This window comes from Poecile atricapillus, chromosome 4, assembly GCF_030490865.1.
Source record: "Poecile atricapillus isolate bPoeAtr1 chromosome 4, bPoeAtr1.hap1, whole genome shotgun sequence".
Classification (NCBI taxonomy): Eukaryota; Metazoa; Chordata; class Aves; order Passeriformes; family Paridae; genus Poecile; species Poecile atricapillus.
This window is the reverse complement of record NC_081252.1, coordinates 3429228-3446954: the sequence shown is the minus strand read 5'-3', so window position 1 is coordinate 3446954 and position 17727 is coordinate 3429228. Positions and strand designations below refer to the sequence as shown.

At 46.7% G+C, this 17727-nt stretch overlaps 1 protein-coding gene across 1 annotated transcript in view; it reads right to left on the bottom strand.

Annotated features, from left to right (window-relative positions):
- FRAS1 (Fraser extracellular matrix complex subunit 1) overlaps positions 1–17727 on the bottom strand; it is a 106139-nt gene that overhangs the window by 31418 nt on the left and 56994 nt on the right. The window contains exons 20-28 of the mRNA XM_058838902.1: positions 12020–12172; positions 10288–10434; positions 7338–7484; positions 6528–6668; positions 6297–6437; positions 5942–6085; positions 5320–5590; positions 3979–4063; positions 2006–2320 (exon numbers count right to left, since the gene is read on the bottom strand). Coding sequence (XP_058694885.1) covers positions 2006–2320; positions 3979–4063; positions 5320–5590; positions 5942–6085; positions 6297–6437; positions 6528–6668; positions 7338–7484; positions 10288–10434; positions 12020–12172 — 1544 coding nt within the window. The remainder of the gene's footprint in view (positions 1–2005; positions 2321–3978; positions 4064–5319; positions 5591–5941; positions 6086–6296; positions 6438–6527; positions 6669–7337; positions 7485–10287; positions 10435–12019; positions 12173–17727) is intronic.

Sequence of the window (17727 nt, the reverse complement as noted above, 5' to 3'; positions counted from 1 at the left end):
TATCCAGTATTAGTTTAAGCTTCCTGAAATGTGAATGCCAGCACTGGACTGCAGCAATAGTTTCACTACAGTTTCCATTTATTTCAGTACCACTACTCTGGCATTTGAAGATTATATCAGCTCTTTTTTGGCTCTAATTTGCTTCGTTGGAGGATCACCAAAATCCCCGTGACCTCTTCCATGCCATGGCTCTTTCTTATAACCCCAGCTGCTGTAAAAGTGACTTCTCTTCTGGATTTCTGCACATTCACCTTGAAACTGGCTGTAGCTGCAGTTCACCCTGAACTGTGTGATCATTCAAAACCCTGACTGCTCCATCTAAGGGTAGATCCTTCCTCCTCATTTACTACTCCACATAATCAAACTGATAAATGACTCACTGCTGTGTTCTTCTGGATCTGCCACAGAGACAGGAGAGAGCTAAAAGGATGTTGGTGAAAAGGAACCCCATTACAGGATGATTTCCCACCTCCTTTTTGGCATGTCTGCCGTGCACCCACCTAATTTGTACTCCACTTGCACTGTGGGTTTGTTATAAACATGGAAACCTTCAGCTTTTAGGTCACTAAATGACTGAACATTCCTTCACTGGCCACATCAAACCCACCCAGCATGTTGTGATGCCATTCCCACATGGCTTTGATGCTGCTTGTTAATAAGAAGAGACTCATGAGACAGCTCTTTTTACTTGGAAATCTATTTTAAAAACATATTTAACATGAATGAATTCACAGCACAGTAAAAGCATTTTCAGAGAGCTCAGGGAGGCTCACAGGCTCCCTGGCCCATGTTTCACCTACCTGCTCCCAGGCAAGGCAAGGTCAGCTGCCTTGCAAATACCTTGGAGACCTCCCTTAGCTGGATCTCTAGAGGTCTGGGGCACCCCAAAAATAAACATCTTTTGCCTTTTTTTCCTGTGTTTCCCCTGGCCTCGCAGAAAAGAAAGGCTTCCACGTCCCTGTTTCAGACTGCAACAGCTCCAGCAAAGGGTCTGGATGGGAAAAGCAGCCATGAGCAACCAAAGGGGCTGGAAAAAGCCCTGAAAGCTGCCCTGCTCTCACTTCTGTCACCACCTTCATTCTCCTCTGGAGCCAAGTGCTGCACAGAGAAACATGGAACGATAAGGAGAGACAAGGGAGGCTGAAACAGGGTAATAAAAGAACTACTCTCAGCAATTCACCCTCACTGGCATTCACAAGAACCTGCTTAATCAACAGTGGGGGGGAAAAAAGGCGTTACAAAGAACACAGAGTGGTGTCCAAGCATTTTCACAGTCCTTGTGATCCTATACAGGCTCCTTAGAGCCATGGAAGCGGTCTGGGTGAGGAAACCACAGGCAGAGCTCCTCTTATTCCAGGAGTCTAATAACAGCACCAGCCTTGAAAGCAATTCCTTTTTCATCCCCAGAGCGCTGTGTGAGTCACTGTGCTAATTAACATTAATTACTACCGTAGCTTTAGGAGAACCTGCAGGGTCCAAATGGGATCAGTGCCTCAGTGTGTGGAACTCCACGGATGCACGGAGTGCTCGCCACACTCCCTTCAAATTCTAACGCCCAAGTGGCTGTGAAAGACATCTGACTCAGCAGAGAGGGCAAATGAGGGGCAATGTCATCTCCTCCTAACTCCTTCCCAGGAACTCGAAGACACCGTGTCAGATCTCTACATAAAAGACTGCAAACTGTGACCTTCTCTACTGGCAGCTCTAATGACAGCTTTACTTTTTGTTACTCTTTCACATGAATAAGGAATGAAGATATCTTCAGCTTTTTTCTCCTTCTCTTTTTACTACAGTTTATTACTTTTTATCAAAGAACTGTGGACTGTGAATCATCGAAGCTGCACGACTTGAGCTGCTGCAAACCAAAAATTCGGGCGACCTCCAAAACCCAACCCATCCACTCCTTTCTCCGGCTGCTTACTCAGGATTAGTGACACCTCAGGGACAGAGCCGCACTTCTCCACGCTCTCAATCTGCCTGTCAGGGTTTATGTGCTGGCACATACCTTGGGAGCAATCCTGATGTGCAGCAGGATGTTCTGGAAGTGGTACCCGTCGCTCACTTGCAGAAGAGCCGCGTCCTGCCGGCTGTCGGAGCCGTCGTGGGCGTAGCGCAGCCGCCCGCCCGCGAGGTCAGCCAGGCGGAAGGTGGCGGGATCCCCAGAGGGCCCCAGCAGCCTCCCGTGGCGTGGAGGCTCCAGAACCATCAGCACCACGTCCTGAGGATTGTCACTGTCCCCCACTCCAAGCACCAGCTCCGATACCGTCCCTGTTTCCCCCCTGCCGACAAGGAGGGGCTCGTTCCTGAACACGTATGGGGCCTGGAACACAAAAACAGCTCTCAGGCATCTGGTGAACCTGGGAGACTGGATCACGATCAAAGGATGGAATTAGAAGCTTGGGGATAAGGACATCAGCTCACTTCACACCTGGAAATCTCCTGTTTCTTAGCAGCAGAGAATCACTCTCCACACCTTTTCCCCCCAGTGGGCAGATCTTATAATATTTAGCATTTAAACAGAATTAGTGCCATTAAAAGGAGATTCTCATGCCACATTAGGCTTAGGAAAGGCAAAAACTTAGGACATTTATATAGGAAGCACCTGACTAGCTGATCCTCATTAGCCTTCTGAGATGACAGCAAAACTTGGGTGTCTCCATCATCAGTATTTATTTCATTTCCAACACTCCCCGCAGCCTTACTCAACTTATACCAAAGATCTGCTAGAGGCCGTATTTCTGCTGGTTTAAATTAGTTCTCCAGTTCTTTGTCATCATGAAAGTTTCAATCTGCAGTCTCTATTGATCCCAACAAACATCATTTGCCAAGGGTAATGCGCTGCCTCGGGTCCTGCAGAGACCAAGTCAAAGCCCTGGGAACATCCATCAGGGAGCCAACCGCTGCCACCTCACCTGTGCACCAATTCCCAGGGTTATTAGGGATCATCAGGCAAAATTCCTATCATTAAACCTCACTTATGTATTCTGGGGCAGTGACTGCAGCTCTAACTTGGGTGAATGTCCCGCTGAGGTAAACAAGAGATTAGGCTGAGCCAAGATCTCAGCACCAGCCAGAATCAATATACACACGGCAGGATCAAAACCCACAGTTTGTCTTATTCTAAAGGACAAACTAGAGCGCTTCTAATTTCCAGAAGTTATGGGAGTGACTAATATGGAATATAAATTACTTGTGCTGAGGGTGGAGGCTGAGCCAGGCTTGTAGGCAGGAAGGAGCCAGCACCAGAAGAGTTCTGTCAAGTCATTTGGTGCCCCTCTGAGGATGCAAATGGGCCTTAAGAGCAGCAGATTCTCTTTTGCACTTTAAGGTCTCTGTTTGTAAGGATATGCCAAGTAGTCACAACTTCTGACGGAGCTCAGTGCAAGCTGCAAAGCCCCCCTGGAAACCTAGAACCCCTTAAGGTGCCTGTACCCATTCTGGGGTGAGAGCCATGTATTGTCCCACAGACTTTAAATAACAATAATACATGGACAGCAGGCAGTACCATCACCTTGCCCACAAGTGGTGAGAAGTTTAAGAGACAAACTTGAAATAGCTCATGCTGATTTAATTCCCAGCCGCCCTCGAACTGAGCATTGAACTTGAACGTCAAAGCCTTCCTGCCATCGGGATCAATCCTGACCCAATTGCCCTGCAGCAAGAGGCTGAACTGGAGCATCAGCAGATCCAAAGGATAATTGGAGCAGTAGGGATTCCTTAGCCCTTGCTGATGATTGCTCTGTGACTGCACAGCTGCAACTCCCTGCACAAGCAAGATGACACAGGCCAGCTTCTCCAGTCAATTCCCCAAGTCCCTTTCCTCCATGTGACCCTCGGCTGTCGCCCCTAAGGGAGAGTTGAGTCCAATTTGCCTGATCTGAACCCCTGCTCGAGTTCTGCCCAGCTTCTTTGTAATCCCTGCAAGAAACCAGGGCTTCAAATGGTACAAAATTTGGGGTTGTTTCCAGGCTTGGTTACCTGTGTTGAGAAGGCTTGAATGTTGATCACCTCAAGGTGGGAGAACGACTGCTGATCACTGACCTTCAAGGAAAACTGTCCTTTCCTAAACAGGTCCCCAGCAAGCCAAAACACAGGATAATATAAATTAATGAAGTACTCTTCCAGGACTCGAGAATGATAAGCACATTATATATTCAGCAAAAATGACTGGCTCAGTGACAGAAGCTTTAGCTCAAGTTTTCTTCAATTATGTTTTTATAGTATTTTTACCTCAAGATTCACAACAGTCACAACAGGTAATAAAAAACACCTTTAGCTGTGCAATAATATACCCTCATCTCCCCTTAAGGAACGTTATCCACGTCAGATGGCATCCCCAGGATAAAGTGCCAATTGGAAATGTCAGCCACTCGCTGCTAAACAAAAATGTCACTTATCTGGCTTCACGACTTGCCAGGATTTTCCCTTCCCATTTACTTTTCAGTGATGCCACCCCAACACCCTGAAGTTTAAAGTAACAGTATGAATAATAAATAGAGTAATATTTAGTAATAAAGTAGCTTTGTTTCTCCAGACAAGATGCTGACATGTCATGGTGACTACCAGGTGGATGAACAAAAAAAAAAGCAGGACACAGGAACAAATGCCTCAAGTCTGGTGAACTCCAGCTAACCCTTGGCACCAGCACACCCTGAAAGTCTTCTTCAGATCTTATTTACATCAAAGACCTCCCTGATTTATACAGCCAGAAAGTCAGAACAGTTCCACTGATGTCACTCTGGTGACAAGGCTTTAAGGTGATGCAAATCAAGTGGGAAATCTGGCGGCGTGTCTGGCTGATTGCCTGGCTGCAGGAAAAATCTGCTTCCTTGCACCATCCCTGAAGTGTGAGCTTTGCCAGCCACTAATCACCACTAATTATTCCAGGGTACTAACACAGCTCATACTGGAGGCAAACGAGGAACGGCTGAAGGCAAACTATGCCACAGAGCACAGCAGTGATGTCACTTGAGCATCTTCCTAACAGCATCAACAAACTGTGCTAACAATCAGACTAATAACATGCCAGTTTTAACTCTCAGCTGAGTATCCTGAAGATGGGACAGATTGCTGCACCTCAAAAGCACAGCAGGTTTGGGAGTTGGGTCACAGTGACCTCTTCTACCATGAACTGACAGGTTTTGCACCACCGGTGACACTATGGTACAGTGTAAGTATGCTGGAAGTTGATTCAGCAGCAGTGGGAAGTGTGCCTCCCTGCAGGAATGCTTCCAAGAAAGAAGGAAATAGCCCTTCTCAAGACACAACAATTTTTTTGTGAGGCAAAAACTCGGGGAAAGAAATCTTCCCTGCCATCACCTGGGCTCCTCTGTGCCGTGCAGGAAGCGGACCCTCCTCTCCCGCACGTCCCTGCAGCTGAAGCGCTGGCCGTGGCTCAGCGGCAGCTCCCGCCCGTCCCGCAGCATCACCAGCCGCCCGGTGGAGGGAACGCTCTCCACGTGGAACAGCGGCTGGCCCGAGGCACCGGCAGCATCACACACACCCAGCAAAGCCAGGTCGAGGGGCTGCACCCCGCCAATCCCCACCGTCAGGGTGCTGCTCACACGGGAGCTCGAGGGGTGCCTGATGGCTGAAGGGAAAGAAGGGAGAGGGGTTACTGCAGGAATCACCGCGGGCTGTGCTGGCATCCTGCCTGTCACCGCTGTTTTTTGGGTGCCCTGCTCGTTCCTGACTCCAGGTGGACTGCAATCCATCCCAATCCCCACCATGACTTGGGTAAATCACTTCCCACCCTGATCATCTTCCCCATCACAGAATTAAAAGCCAACACTCTCTGGCTTGCCCTGCAGACAGGCTAGTAAATCTTCATTTAGAAGAAAGAATGGATAAGCAGCCACTAAACTCGATGCAGGAAGGGATTTCCCCCAAGATATTTTGTCACTGGTTTTACACTGATGATAAATGGTGCTGTCTCACTCACCTTCTTCACACTCCCTGCTCCGTGTATTGCCATAGAAACCCTGGCCACAGGCAGAAACACAGGTCTTGTTCTTCAGAAACGTGGTGCTATCACAGAGGTGGCACAGGCTGCCACTGTCACACTCCAGGCACCCAGGAGGACAAGCTGCATCGAGTGGAAAGCACAACCCCCAGTGAGACACTGCAAAACCACGCAGAGCCGTCCCCAGGGTCAGAGCACAAACACCACTTAGGGTGTGCGTCTTACCTACCTGACAAAAAGAGTCAAGACAGCGGGCAGAGAGTTATGACAGAAGTGGGAAACAAGTTCCTTCCTCGTTTTCCCACTGTCCCTGCACCAAGCTCGCTGTGCTCACCTGTGCACTGGCGCTGTGCCTCGTCTGGGAAGTGTCTCTGCCCACATTTGGGAACACAAAGGCTGCCCAGGAGGAAGAACGGGGCTGGGCAAAGGCTGCACTTGTCTGCCTGGTGGCACTGAAGGCAGGGCTGATCACACCCTACAGAGACACACACAGGCAAAGAGTTCAACTTGACATGGGAGACCAGCAGGGAAACACATCAGAAAGTAATGCTCCATAAAAACTCACTCTGGCACGTGTCTGATTCCCGGTAGAAAGCTGGAGGGCACTCTTCTACACAGGCTCCTTCGTGGAGAACGTAGCCTTCCATGCACTGCAGGCAGTCAGTCCTCTGGGGACCTTTGCAGGCATTACAGCTCCAATCACACTCTGGAAGAAAACAAAAATCACTTCAGGGCAGCCCTTTCTGGGGTGCTCACCCCGCACAAGCGCTCGGCACTCGGGGTCTACAAGCTGTGGGAAAATATCACTTCTTTTCATTATGGAACACTCTGCTGGGGAGCTCTGGAAATCTTTCAAGTCACGAGTCTTTAAAATCACTCCAAACTGCTGTTTCTGCACAGCTATCCAGTGATGCAGGATTTAATAAGACAGAGAGAGAGAGAGACAGGTAAGTAGAGGAGGCCAGATAAGCCCCCTAAAAGAGACTTATCCTGGCAAGCTCACTCGTTATCAGCTGACCCGTGACTAAATGAATTGCTGGACCTGACCCCTGAAAACTTTGCTGGCTCAGTTACAAAATCATTTACAAGAGAGCGATTTGCAATAATCTTGTTCCACTGAAAGGCTCAAGTATGTGACAGCAGGCTGCCCAAAAAGCAAAAAAAAAACCTGCAGAAACCTCACAAGCAACCTGTCACTGAACAATTTTCCCCTTCCTACAACCTTTTTAAAGCAGGCCACCTGCACAGCTCCCGCTGCCATCTAACAGATCCTTAGCCAAGGCACTTGTATTTATTTCCTTTTTCCTTTCCTTTTTTAATTTTTAATTTTTTTTTATTTCTAATTTTTCCTTGAAACCAGCAACGTATCTTTCACCTCTGCAAGTGTTGCTGGAAAAATCCAGGTAATACTGATGAGCACAGCTGTCATCCTGGCACTCCCCAAAGAGCAGGACCTTGGCTGCATCTCTGCACGACGCGCAGCCGGCGGCAGAGTCGCAGCTCCGGCACTGGCTGCTGCAAGCTGTGGAAAGACAAGGAAAATCAGAGTCATTCCTGCACCAGTAAAAATGGTGTTAACCCTGCAGCCTTGCTGCTCCTCTTGTCTTCTGTGGAGACTTCAGAGTCTTTGCTTCTTTTGTTTCACATTCTCCCAAGTGTAAAGAGCCTCATTCCACTTGGAATCTGCTGGAATGTCCCCTTCATGCTGCTTCTTACTCTCCTCTGGACAGCTCAGGGTAAAACATGAAACCAAATCCACAGATAAGAGCTTTCCCTGTCTCTGTTTTTTTAAATTTCCCTTGTGCAACCTGAATTTCGTATAACTCTTTACCCAGAAACAAGAGAATATGGAGAGCAGAGTAGACTGCTGCAATCCTTGGTGGGACCAAAGGCCCATGTAATTTCACTTAACGTTTCCACCTTTTTATCTGCACACAGTGTGAAATTCTGGAGCTGCAGGGAGCAATAAAGATGCCAGGAAAGAAAAAAGTAATTCAAGGATTTACTGAATCTAGGATCAAAGTCCAGAGGTTCAGAATATTTCAACTCACCTCTTTGATGTCCAGGAACTAAACTTCACAGGAGGCTGTACTAACAGTTTGGGTGATAAATACTGACATGTTAATTCAAAACACAGTTTTATAACCAAAAAACCTCCAAATACCAAAGGAAATGTCAAAATACCCACGTTGCTCTCACTGAAGCAAGAACACGGTGTTTTTAAAAACAGTTCCTTGTTTTAGCTCCTCTAAAAAATGTCACAGAAGGTTTGCATTTTACTGATGTACAAATGATTTCTATCAAAATGTTTACCTAAAGACTCAAGTTAGGTGCCACTCCGATTTTTCTTCACTTAAGAATACTCCATGAAAAAAAAAAATCACTGTTTCAAAGTGCTCCAAAGAACCAACTATTGAAAATACAGTAAAGCATTCTACATGAGGTCTAAATCCACGGAAATCAGGCTACCCATGGAGGCATGCCAGAAGAACAAGCAAAAACTGTGTGTGGAAGCAAACCTGTCTACTTGTTTTATCAGCACGACTCTGTATCTGCATTTTTAAGCCCATGAAGGACTCGTTAAGCTTCTCCCTGTTCCTGGGCCAGGATGTCACTGAGTTTAAAAATATCTCCCAGAGCCCATACGTGCACTCAGCATCTCTCTGAACCTCATTCCAACCCCCAGTTCCTCAAAAGTGCAAAGAGACTAAAATAAACGTTGAAGAGAGACCAGATTTTCTCAGCCTAACAGCCAAGCTCCCATTAAACAATCTTCATTCCCTCCAAGTGGCAGTTTCCCAGCAGCCTGGGACAATTTGGATCTCTGTGGCTTATCAGCAGCACTTGAAAAGGCACTAGTGACACTTGGAATGACAAAAATCCAACACACTTGGCCTTGAGCCTCCTGCTCCAAGGATTACAAACACTTCTTAAAAAGCCATTTGCAATGAGGAGATTAGAGTAGCTGAATTGCCTTGCAAAAAAAATATAATAATAAAAAAAAACAAATCTATTTGAAGTTGAGCCCCTGAACCAAATTCAGGAAGGGTGCAGGCCTCAGGAACATTCCTGGTCTACCTTGATATCCTGAGGCAGGAGCTGTCAGCAGGACAACTTGCATTAGAAAGGGGCATGTTAATTAGGAAGGGAGATATTCTGGTGCAGCAAGCAATAAGGGAATCCCTACTGCAGGAGAAGACTAAATATTTTGTTGAGCTTGTAGGAAACCAGCCAGAAGAGCAAGTATCCTTTTTTTGGGGTTTTTTTTTCCCCACAACAGAAGAATGGCACAAGTCCTTCCTACCTTCCCAGTCTATTTCCTTGAACTTATGTGTCTCCATTTCTGCTGATCAGATGGAAATAATAGTTTCAGGAGAACCATCTGTTTCAACAAAAGGCAGGTAAAGCTGACAACCACATCGGTTTCCTCCTACAGGACCTCATCAGTGACAGAATTGGGTCTAGGTAGGATGACACTGACACCTGGACTCAGTGCAACAGAGTTGTTTTATCATAAATCCGAAGAATTTAAATCAAGGTAGTACAGGACTTCAATAATCTGAGTGTTCAGGTTCACAGTGACCAAACCACTATTCACTCATTTTTACATGTGTGTATTACAGTGGGGCAATTCAAGCAGAGCTTTTTCCAGTTTTTTCTATCTTTGGGCCATACCATTTTGCATTTTGAAGCATCAAGCCAAATAATTATGAGAGGAATAACCCAGGGCCAGAGTGAACACAAAATAATAAAGGAAAAGAGAGGCCCTGAGAGATTAACAAAGGATAGCAAGAATAGGAGAAAACATAACTTAATATCAGATCAATTCCACCAGATGATTAGGATCAGCTCAGGTCTGTGTCTACCAAGCTGTACCTTGTTTCTCCTGGGGTTTCACATGAGGAGAAATGGATATAAATGCTATAATGCAGCTTCCATGGCATGTACTGGCAGGCAGTGCAGTGGGGAGGGGGTTTGCCTTAGTAAGGATTGATTAAAACCGGTCTCAACTCGCCAGGTTTCCATCAAGCTCAGAATCCTTCACAGGGAAACCTACATAAAATGCTCCTGCAGATTCTTTACAGCAGGACACAAAGCCTCTTGTCTTTGAGGTCAATAACAAAACTGCAACTGTTTTCAAACTTCAGCCCTGCTGTAGGCTCTGCTCCTGAGGCAGCTCATCACCTCTGTCAACTCACATCGCGTTTTTAGGCACTTGAAACCTTTCCTTTCCAGCCAACAGGAACAGCGAGCAAAGGAACAAGAAAAGACACGTCGGTAAGAGCACTGTGGAAAGGAGAGAGGGCTGGGGGAGAGGCACTCACGTCTGCAGGTCTGCCTGTCATCCCTGTAGTAGCCCAGGGAGCAGAGCGGAGCACACGCGCCCGTGTGGGACAGAACCAGGCTGGCGTTGCAGGAGGAACAGGAGAAGGGACCCTCGCCGGTGCAGCTTTTACATGAAGGGTGGCACCCTGCAGGGACAGCAAAAAGCAGTGTTTCTGTTCCAGGAAAAGCAGGTCTCAGGGCAAGTTTCACAAGCTTCAGCAGAAACACTCTCAGAGACTGAGAGTAGGAATGGCGAGCACCAGAAGCTCCTGCCAAGTCCTCAGTGGTGCCCACTGCCTCCTGCCCAAGAAAGGATCCTCTCCTTTCTTTCTCTTTTTACCCTCTTCAAGCTTCCCTTCTTAAGAAAAACCCTTGCAGGATCTGGCCAGGACCTGTCTAACAGAAAAGAGTGTAAAAAGGGCAAGCACATACCTCCCTCTCATACTTTGTCCCAACTAGCTTCAGGTTAGGTCCTCTTTGTCTATGCAGGAACCATCTACTGCTTTTCTGACAGTTCCACACTTCCCTGAAGATTCACATCCATTCCTTTCAGCAGGAATTGCACTGATGGAGACCAGACTACCCCCGTGCACCCTCTCCCCATTCCCCTCATGACTTTTCAGGCTCATTTCTTAGTCTGACCAAAGAAATTTAAAATATCACAGTGGCTGAGGCCAATGTACCCTATTACTTTCTCCTGAGAGGTTACATACAAAATTATTAGTCTGTTTTATTTCTTGACAGGCCTTTACCTAAAGATTGATGCCATCATTACACCTATCATGATAGGTGTAAAATTAATCATGAGTGAGAGTGGACGAAAAGAATCAGAAGCGACCACACTGGGTCGCTGGGAATCTTAAAAGCCAGAACAAAATGTCTTATGAGTTTTGGCATAGTCTGAAAAATGCACAACTCCTTTTAAATGAAACCTTTAAACCAAAGGGAAGATATGTTATCCCTAGGCTTACATTTCCAGGAAGGCAAAACCTCTCTCTCTCTCTCAGGGGCCTTTCCAATCAAGTGACAGACTATGTTTCAAAGCTCTGAGATCTCATCTGTCAAAAACAGGTAAATAAACACACAGCTCCCAGCATGCTGGAGAGAAGCTTTGAAATATTACCCACCCTAAACTAGATTAGGAAATGCCACTTGCTGCAAAAGGAGCATCTACATTGTGCTGAATTTCTGGTCTTGGTTCCTTTCTCAGAAACTAAATATCCTTTGCTCAGCTTTGAGCTTTACCACATCTCTGTCAGCCACAGAACAAGAAAAGGAATCTGCTTCCTTCTAAGAGCCCAGGGAGTATAAAGCAGCTCAGACAATGACTGGAATACCAAACCACATCAACAACTAAAAGTGGAGGAGACGCAGGGACACGTTAGAAAATAAAACACGCCGCCAGCGCTGCATCCATCGTGCCAGCCTAGAATGATGAATGGAATTGGCTTTCTGTTTTAGGAGCTGCTACAAGCCATCACCTTCTGGGCCACCACTGCACCAAGACAAGCCTCAGTAACAGACCTTAGTTAGGGTGATGTTCCACCTCAGGCTGCAAAATATCCTGAGGAACTCCTACCAGCGAGGACAAAAACCCCAAACCGCTCAAGTGCAGTGTCCTGCCGGCCAGACAGAGCTTCTCTACTAAACAGGAACCGCTTCATGGGACTTCTCCCAAGGATCCAGGCAGTTCCTTGCAGCAACTCGAGGCGTGTGCAGGGCCCAACTCACTTTTGCAGGCTCCGTTCTGGGCGTAGTGTCCCGGAGGACAGTCGGGCAGGCAGCGATCCCCCAGGAGCAGGTGCCGCGCGTTCTGGCACTTGAGGCACACGCTGCCCGTGTCCCGCAGGTTGGCCACGCACTGCTGGCACAGGGGGTGGCAGTCTAGAGGGAACAGGGAACAAGAGGACACTGAGAACAGAGGGACAGCACAGAGCTTAGCTGAGAACTCCAGGTGGGCACTAGGGATTGAATCTTGAGAGCAAATCCTGCTACCCGGAACTGCCGCATCTGAGGAGCAGTCCTTTCCTCTTGCCTCCTCCTCCTCCTCCTCCTCATCTCGTGCTCTTCCTGAGCATCACAGCATTTTCTTCTTCCTCTGCATCCCTCCTGCCCCATTCAAGCATCCTCTTTCCCACCCCTGAGTGAGCTTGGGAAGGCTTTGCACAAATTCAGCTCTAAGCCCTTTGCTTCCCAAAACCCTTCTCTGATTTTGAGTGCTTCTGCCTACAGGTTTCTCTTTAGCTCTGCTGGAGGCCTCAGGCACTCACCTCCCTCAGCTCCCACCATGGAAAAATGAGGAGCAGAACCTGTACAGCTGCATGACCTTCTCCTGTAGTTCCTGCTGTTTGCATTTTCCCACACTAACAAGACATCCATACCCTGAAACAGCCACAGCAGCCCTCAAAGCCAGGCCAAGAGCGGCATCAGAATGCCTCAAAACCTTTTTCTTTTCCCATTTTCCCCTAGCAGGACACAAGCTTGTGTCTCCTGACCTCTGCCTGAACTAAGGTGCTTCAAAAGGCTTGACAACAAGCCTTTTGTGTGCACAAAGGTGCAGTGTAAGGCAACCTGGAAGCCAAATTAATCCTCATTATGGTAATTGAGAAAATGATAAAGGAAATGACGAGTGTCTTGAAAGATATGCAACAATGAGGCTTGATTTGAGTACCTGGCCTCTTGTCAGATTTCTGCTGCAGCTTCACCTTTCTGTCTTTTGTCTCTTATGACAGCACCACTACAGATTGTCAGGCAATCTAAATTTACAAGCTGAAGACAGGCTCACATTGGAGCCTGGAGGAATTCTGTGTCCGTAGCTGCAGGAGCGCGGCAGCGACCGGAGCCTCGCCCCAGCTCCTGATGTCTCCTGCACATCACACACAGGTGATTCTTACCAAACACTGCTGCAAAAGCACAGAAGCAGCTCAGGAACTGATCCAGTCCTGGCTGCAGGCAGGGATCCAACCTTCTTAGAGAGCTGCCTCCTTCACCTCCTGCTTTCCCAGGGTATGGAATCCATCGAGTTTCTGCCCTGTGCTCTCAGCCTTGGAGAGCTGGGAAATTACCAGCCAGAGCTGGGGTAAAGGAGTGCAGGAAGAGACTCTGTGCTTCAGATAAAAGCAAAACAGCACACCAGGTCATGCTCCCCAACTCAGTGACCAAGCTCAGAACCTCTCCAGAGGGGTTCCAGCTCATGGGGGTTTATCGCTCCGCAGCCTCCCTGGGCTGCAGGTGGGGTGACAAGTTTTATGCACTTATAACCAAGAGAATTAGCATAAATCCAATTAGATTTTGTACTTCCACGTTTATCTGGTAATATGTTGACTCTCCTTACTACTAAAATAATGCTCCTCCAGTTGAACCTCCTGCTGGAGCCACTGGTCTCTAATAAAGAGCTTTGGCAGGGTATAATGAGTAACAAATCTGGTCAAAAGGTTTCATAAATGGAGAAACAATCAGTACATGCAACAAAAAAATTCAGAGTCTCCCAAACTAACATTTAAAAATCTAGGTATCTACAAAACTCTGTGCTGCTGCAGCAGAGTTTTCTCTTTAGAAGCCTCTATTTTTGCTCCTATGAGTGGAAAGAGTTTCTTCAGTTACTGTTTTAGGATGAATCAGCCCCATCACTCTCTTGTTCCTTTGCAAGCCTGGAGATCAAAGCACACACAACACCAAGAAAAAACCCGGGGCTGACGCTCATGGTGAATTTGAGGGACATTGGGGAGCGAGTGAGAGAGTGAGGGAAGAACTAAAGGGCTTTGTTTAGGGAGAGATGATTTCACTTCTTCACAGCAGGCTCCCTTTGAAGCGAGGACTAACAGAAGGGAGATGTTTTCCTTGTGCTTCTCACTAACACCCCACAGCCCAACTTGCTTCTGCCTTCTCCCTGTCAAGCCTCCCTCCAGCTCTGCCAGCAGGCACTCTACATCCTGTGGGATTTGGGTTTTCTGGAGGCTTCACATGCCCCCAGCTTGTTGCAGGTCACTGCAACACAAGTTAGTTAATTCCCTTAGAGCCATTCCAGTATGCAAACTGGATTCTCTGCAAGTCTGTCACCACTTTGCTCGTAGCCCCAGTGCCTCCCTCCTCATCTTTCTGAGACTGCCTTTCCTCCCATTCTCCAAGCAAAAGGCTTTCCTTCTCTCCTTCTTCACCTCTATGCAAAAATAACCCCTATCACTGACCTTCCTATAAAGGTACTTTCATTGTAAAGTAAAATAGAAACACTTACATGGATTTCCAGAGTTACTTGACTTGCACAGCCTCTTTAGCTTTCTCTTAGCAAATAAAGCAAGAAAATGGTGCCTTCCTATGTGGAAATTATCTGTTACAGATTGCTCTAAGACACAAGAGACTGCTGAGGAGACAAAACCATCTCTGAAGTGTTTGTGAATGCTCATAAAGGAAACCAGTGGCATTTCTGCCTCTCTGCTCCACCATCTGCTAAGCAATCACCCACTCATATTGTTTAAACATATCACCTCTCTTAGGGGCTCTCCAGAAAACTATTTCCTGATGTGAGTTTTGTGCTGTGCTTTAAGGTGAGACCTGAGGTTTACAACAGAGCATGACTTAAAATCAGCACTGAGAACACCACACACTTTGCAGCACCTCATGCAAGAAGTCTCTGGTCTTGAAGCAAATCCAGAAAGCAAGTCAGTGTGGTTGGTTTAAAAGGATATGCAACGTTTTTCTTGTCTCTCTTTTCCATGACCTGAAAGGGACTCTGTCACTCAAACAAGCAAAGTGAATTCTTGGTGAAGTGCAACCTCGTTTGCAGGGGTTTGTATCCTGTGTGAGAGCTTCCCTAGGCAGTGTGAGGTGGGAGAATCCAGCTGGATGGTGCCTGGCACAAAGGAGCCCAGACCAAAGCAGGGAAAGGATTTTTCCTCCTCTGGCACTCAGCTGCTGGTTCTGTAGGAGGCTGCACGCCTGTGAGTAAGTGGAGCTAAGCCCCTCTTGCTCTGCTCAGCTCTCTGTGATGATATCAATGTCTCTCTAAAAGGACAGCAACAGCTCATTAATTTTACAAGGAACTGAGTATATTTCTTGTTGTCAGAGTGTCCCCTCTGGAATTTTAAGAGCAAGGCAGCAAAGCTTGTTACAGGCCCCCTCCTGAGCAAGCTCTTCTGGTTTAGCTTTGAACATTTTCCCAACTGCACACAGCCTAAGAAAGCGAGGGCCTGCGGAACACACGGACTGGGAGCTCCCTTGCAGCTGGAAGATGCAGCTGGAGTTAAGACCAGGGTAGGAGGGATTCTGTACCAGTTGGTGTTCACAGTTTTCTTCCACACCAGTCCCTCTCCATTTGTCTAACTGCCTTTCCACGCAGTCAGGAAAAGATCAACAGGGAAGCTTCCAGATCTCCAGGGAAACTGCAAATCAGAAAAGCAAGGGCAGGGCTTTATGAGCAAGACTTTTAGCAGTGGTTGGGATTTTCAGACTGGTGACTGCAAAGTTTCCTCAAGCTGCAGTCGAGTTGGATGAGAGGGAGAGGGAAATCATGGAGTGTTTTCAAACTGGGAAAACAAAACCCACAGAAGCTGTGAGATGCAGCAGGTCTCAAGCACATTGCTGTACACACACTCGGGCTATTCAATAAAATTAATCAATTGAGCACTCTCAGGGAAGAACTGGCACAAATTCTGCGTGCCCAAAGCAGAGCTCAGAGACTCATTGATTTTTTGGAATTTGGGGACATTTTGTCTTGCTTCTGATTAAACGTGAAATGCTTATTTGATTAACTGCTGAAAACAAGACCTTGGGTTTTTTTTTCTATCAACAAGGCAAATGTTCCAATCCTCATTCAGGTACCATGCACAGTAACAGCATTAATTCCCAGGCAATGGCTTGGAGTGGCAGCTGGTTTTCTCCAGCCTCTGTGAAGGATTTTCCCCTCCAGTTCCATAAAGTGTGGCAGGTGACTATAATGCACAGCAGGCCCTATAAGCCATAACACAATTCTGCCTGGAGGGTCGGGAATTGAAGATAAATGGGAAGATAATTGTAAAAATATATTGCTTTGGGAGGCAAACGAAAAAGCTTTGTTAGATTCTGATGCAAATCATATCTTATGAGCGTGTCAGGAGTTTTTATGTCCTCTTTTATGGGACAGCTGCTCTTTAACTGATAATTAATAACTTGCAAGGGCAAATTCAGCGTTTCAATCAGTGTTGAATGAGAAGAAGGAGTGAAACTTAACAACCTGGACGTGGAGCTCTTGATCTCTAGGAGAACTGGCGACAAACATCCTTTGCTTAAACTCCAGACATAAATTTAGCACAAACACACTTCAGGCTGCCAAGCCGGGGCCAAAGCGCAGCTTTGTTTGTGGAGGCAAAAAAAAACCCTCAGTTATGTTCCTCTGCAATGGTTCTCACAGCTTCAGTGGGACAAAGAAACACCTGGACACTGAGGGTTCCTATGCCACAAGGAATTCCCTCCACCCTGCCTGAGGGAACCCACTGCTTCCAGCTTCCAGCACGGTGACATCTCCCTGATGGCCGGGATTTGGGAGTTTTGGTGTCCATGACACCAAGCAAAGGGATAACTAAAGCAGCAGAAAAAACCCTCCTCAGAAAGAGTCTCTGACTGATGACAAATGGTACCAAGGCTTCCCCCAAGTAAATTTACAGGGGAAGGCCATTTTTCCATGGGATTTCTTTCAGAGGAAGCGTAGAGCAAATTAATGGGGAAGAAATAAAGTGCATAGAGCTCTGAGATGTGACAGGACATTAGTAAGTACACCACTGTATGCCCTGAAATTGTGCAGGACAGATCCACCTCTTTACACTGAGAAGCTGAATTATTTCCAGGTTGTAGTTACCTGACTGCATGAAACATCTCCATCCCCCAACCTGAATTCCTAAGGAGCTGTACAGTACTTTTAGGGTACTTTCCTACTCCTCACACACTTCCTTTCCCCGCTCTTTTTGTCTCTGCAGACAAAACAATCGCTGCTGTTTAAAAGGAAGATGAAGAAATGGTTCACAGAATTAAGCTGTGGAGAGCAAAGAAACAAGTCTTTCACAAAAAAACATCCAGGACATAGATGTAAGCAAAAAGAAGGCTCAGTGAAGGGAAATCATATTAAGCTGAGAACAATAGCCTCTCAATGGATATATTTATTACTTCTAATGCATTTTTTCCCTTTTCTTAGGATTCCTTATCTCATTTGGAACTGTTCAGCCTGGACTAAGCCTCACACACCGTAGCTTTTTTTGATAAAGGAAAAAAAATGGCTTGATAAAGCTCAGAAATTGTTGGAGCAGTTCCCAGGATAGGTTTATACGTGTCTGTGTGACGGATTAAAAGTGATTTTTCTTTTTAAACAGATAAACGCAATCAGTGGTTTCAGATGATGGGTTTAAGTGCAGGCACTGAGCACCCACACAGCATAACCCCTATCCAGAAATCCTATTACCTCCCAAAAATGC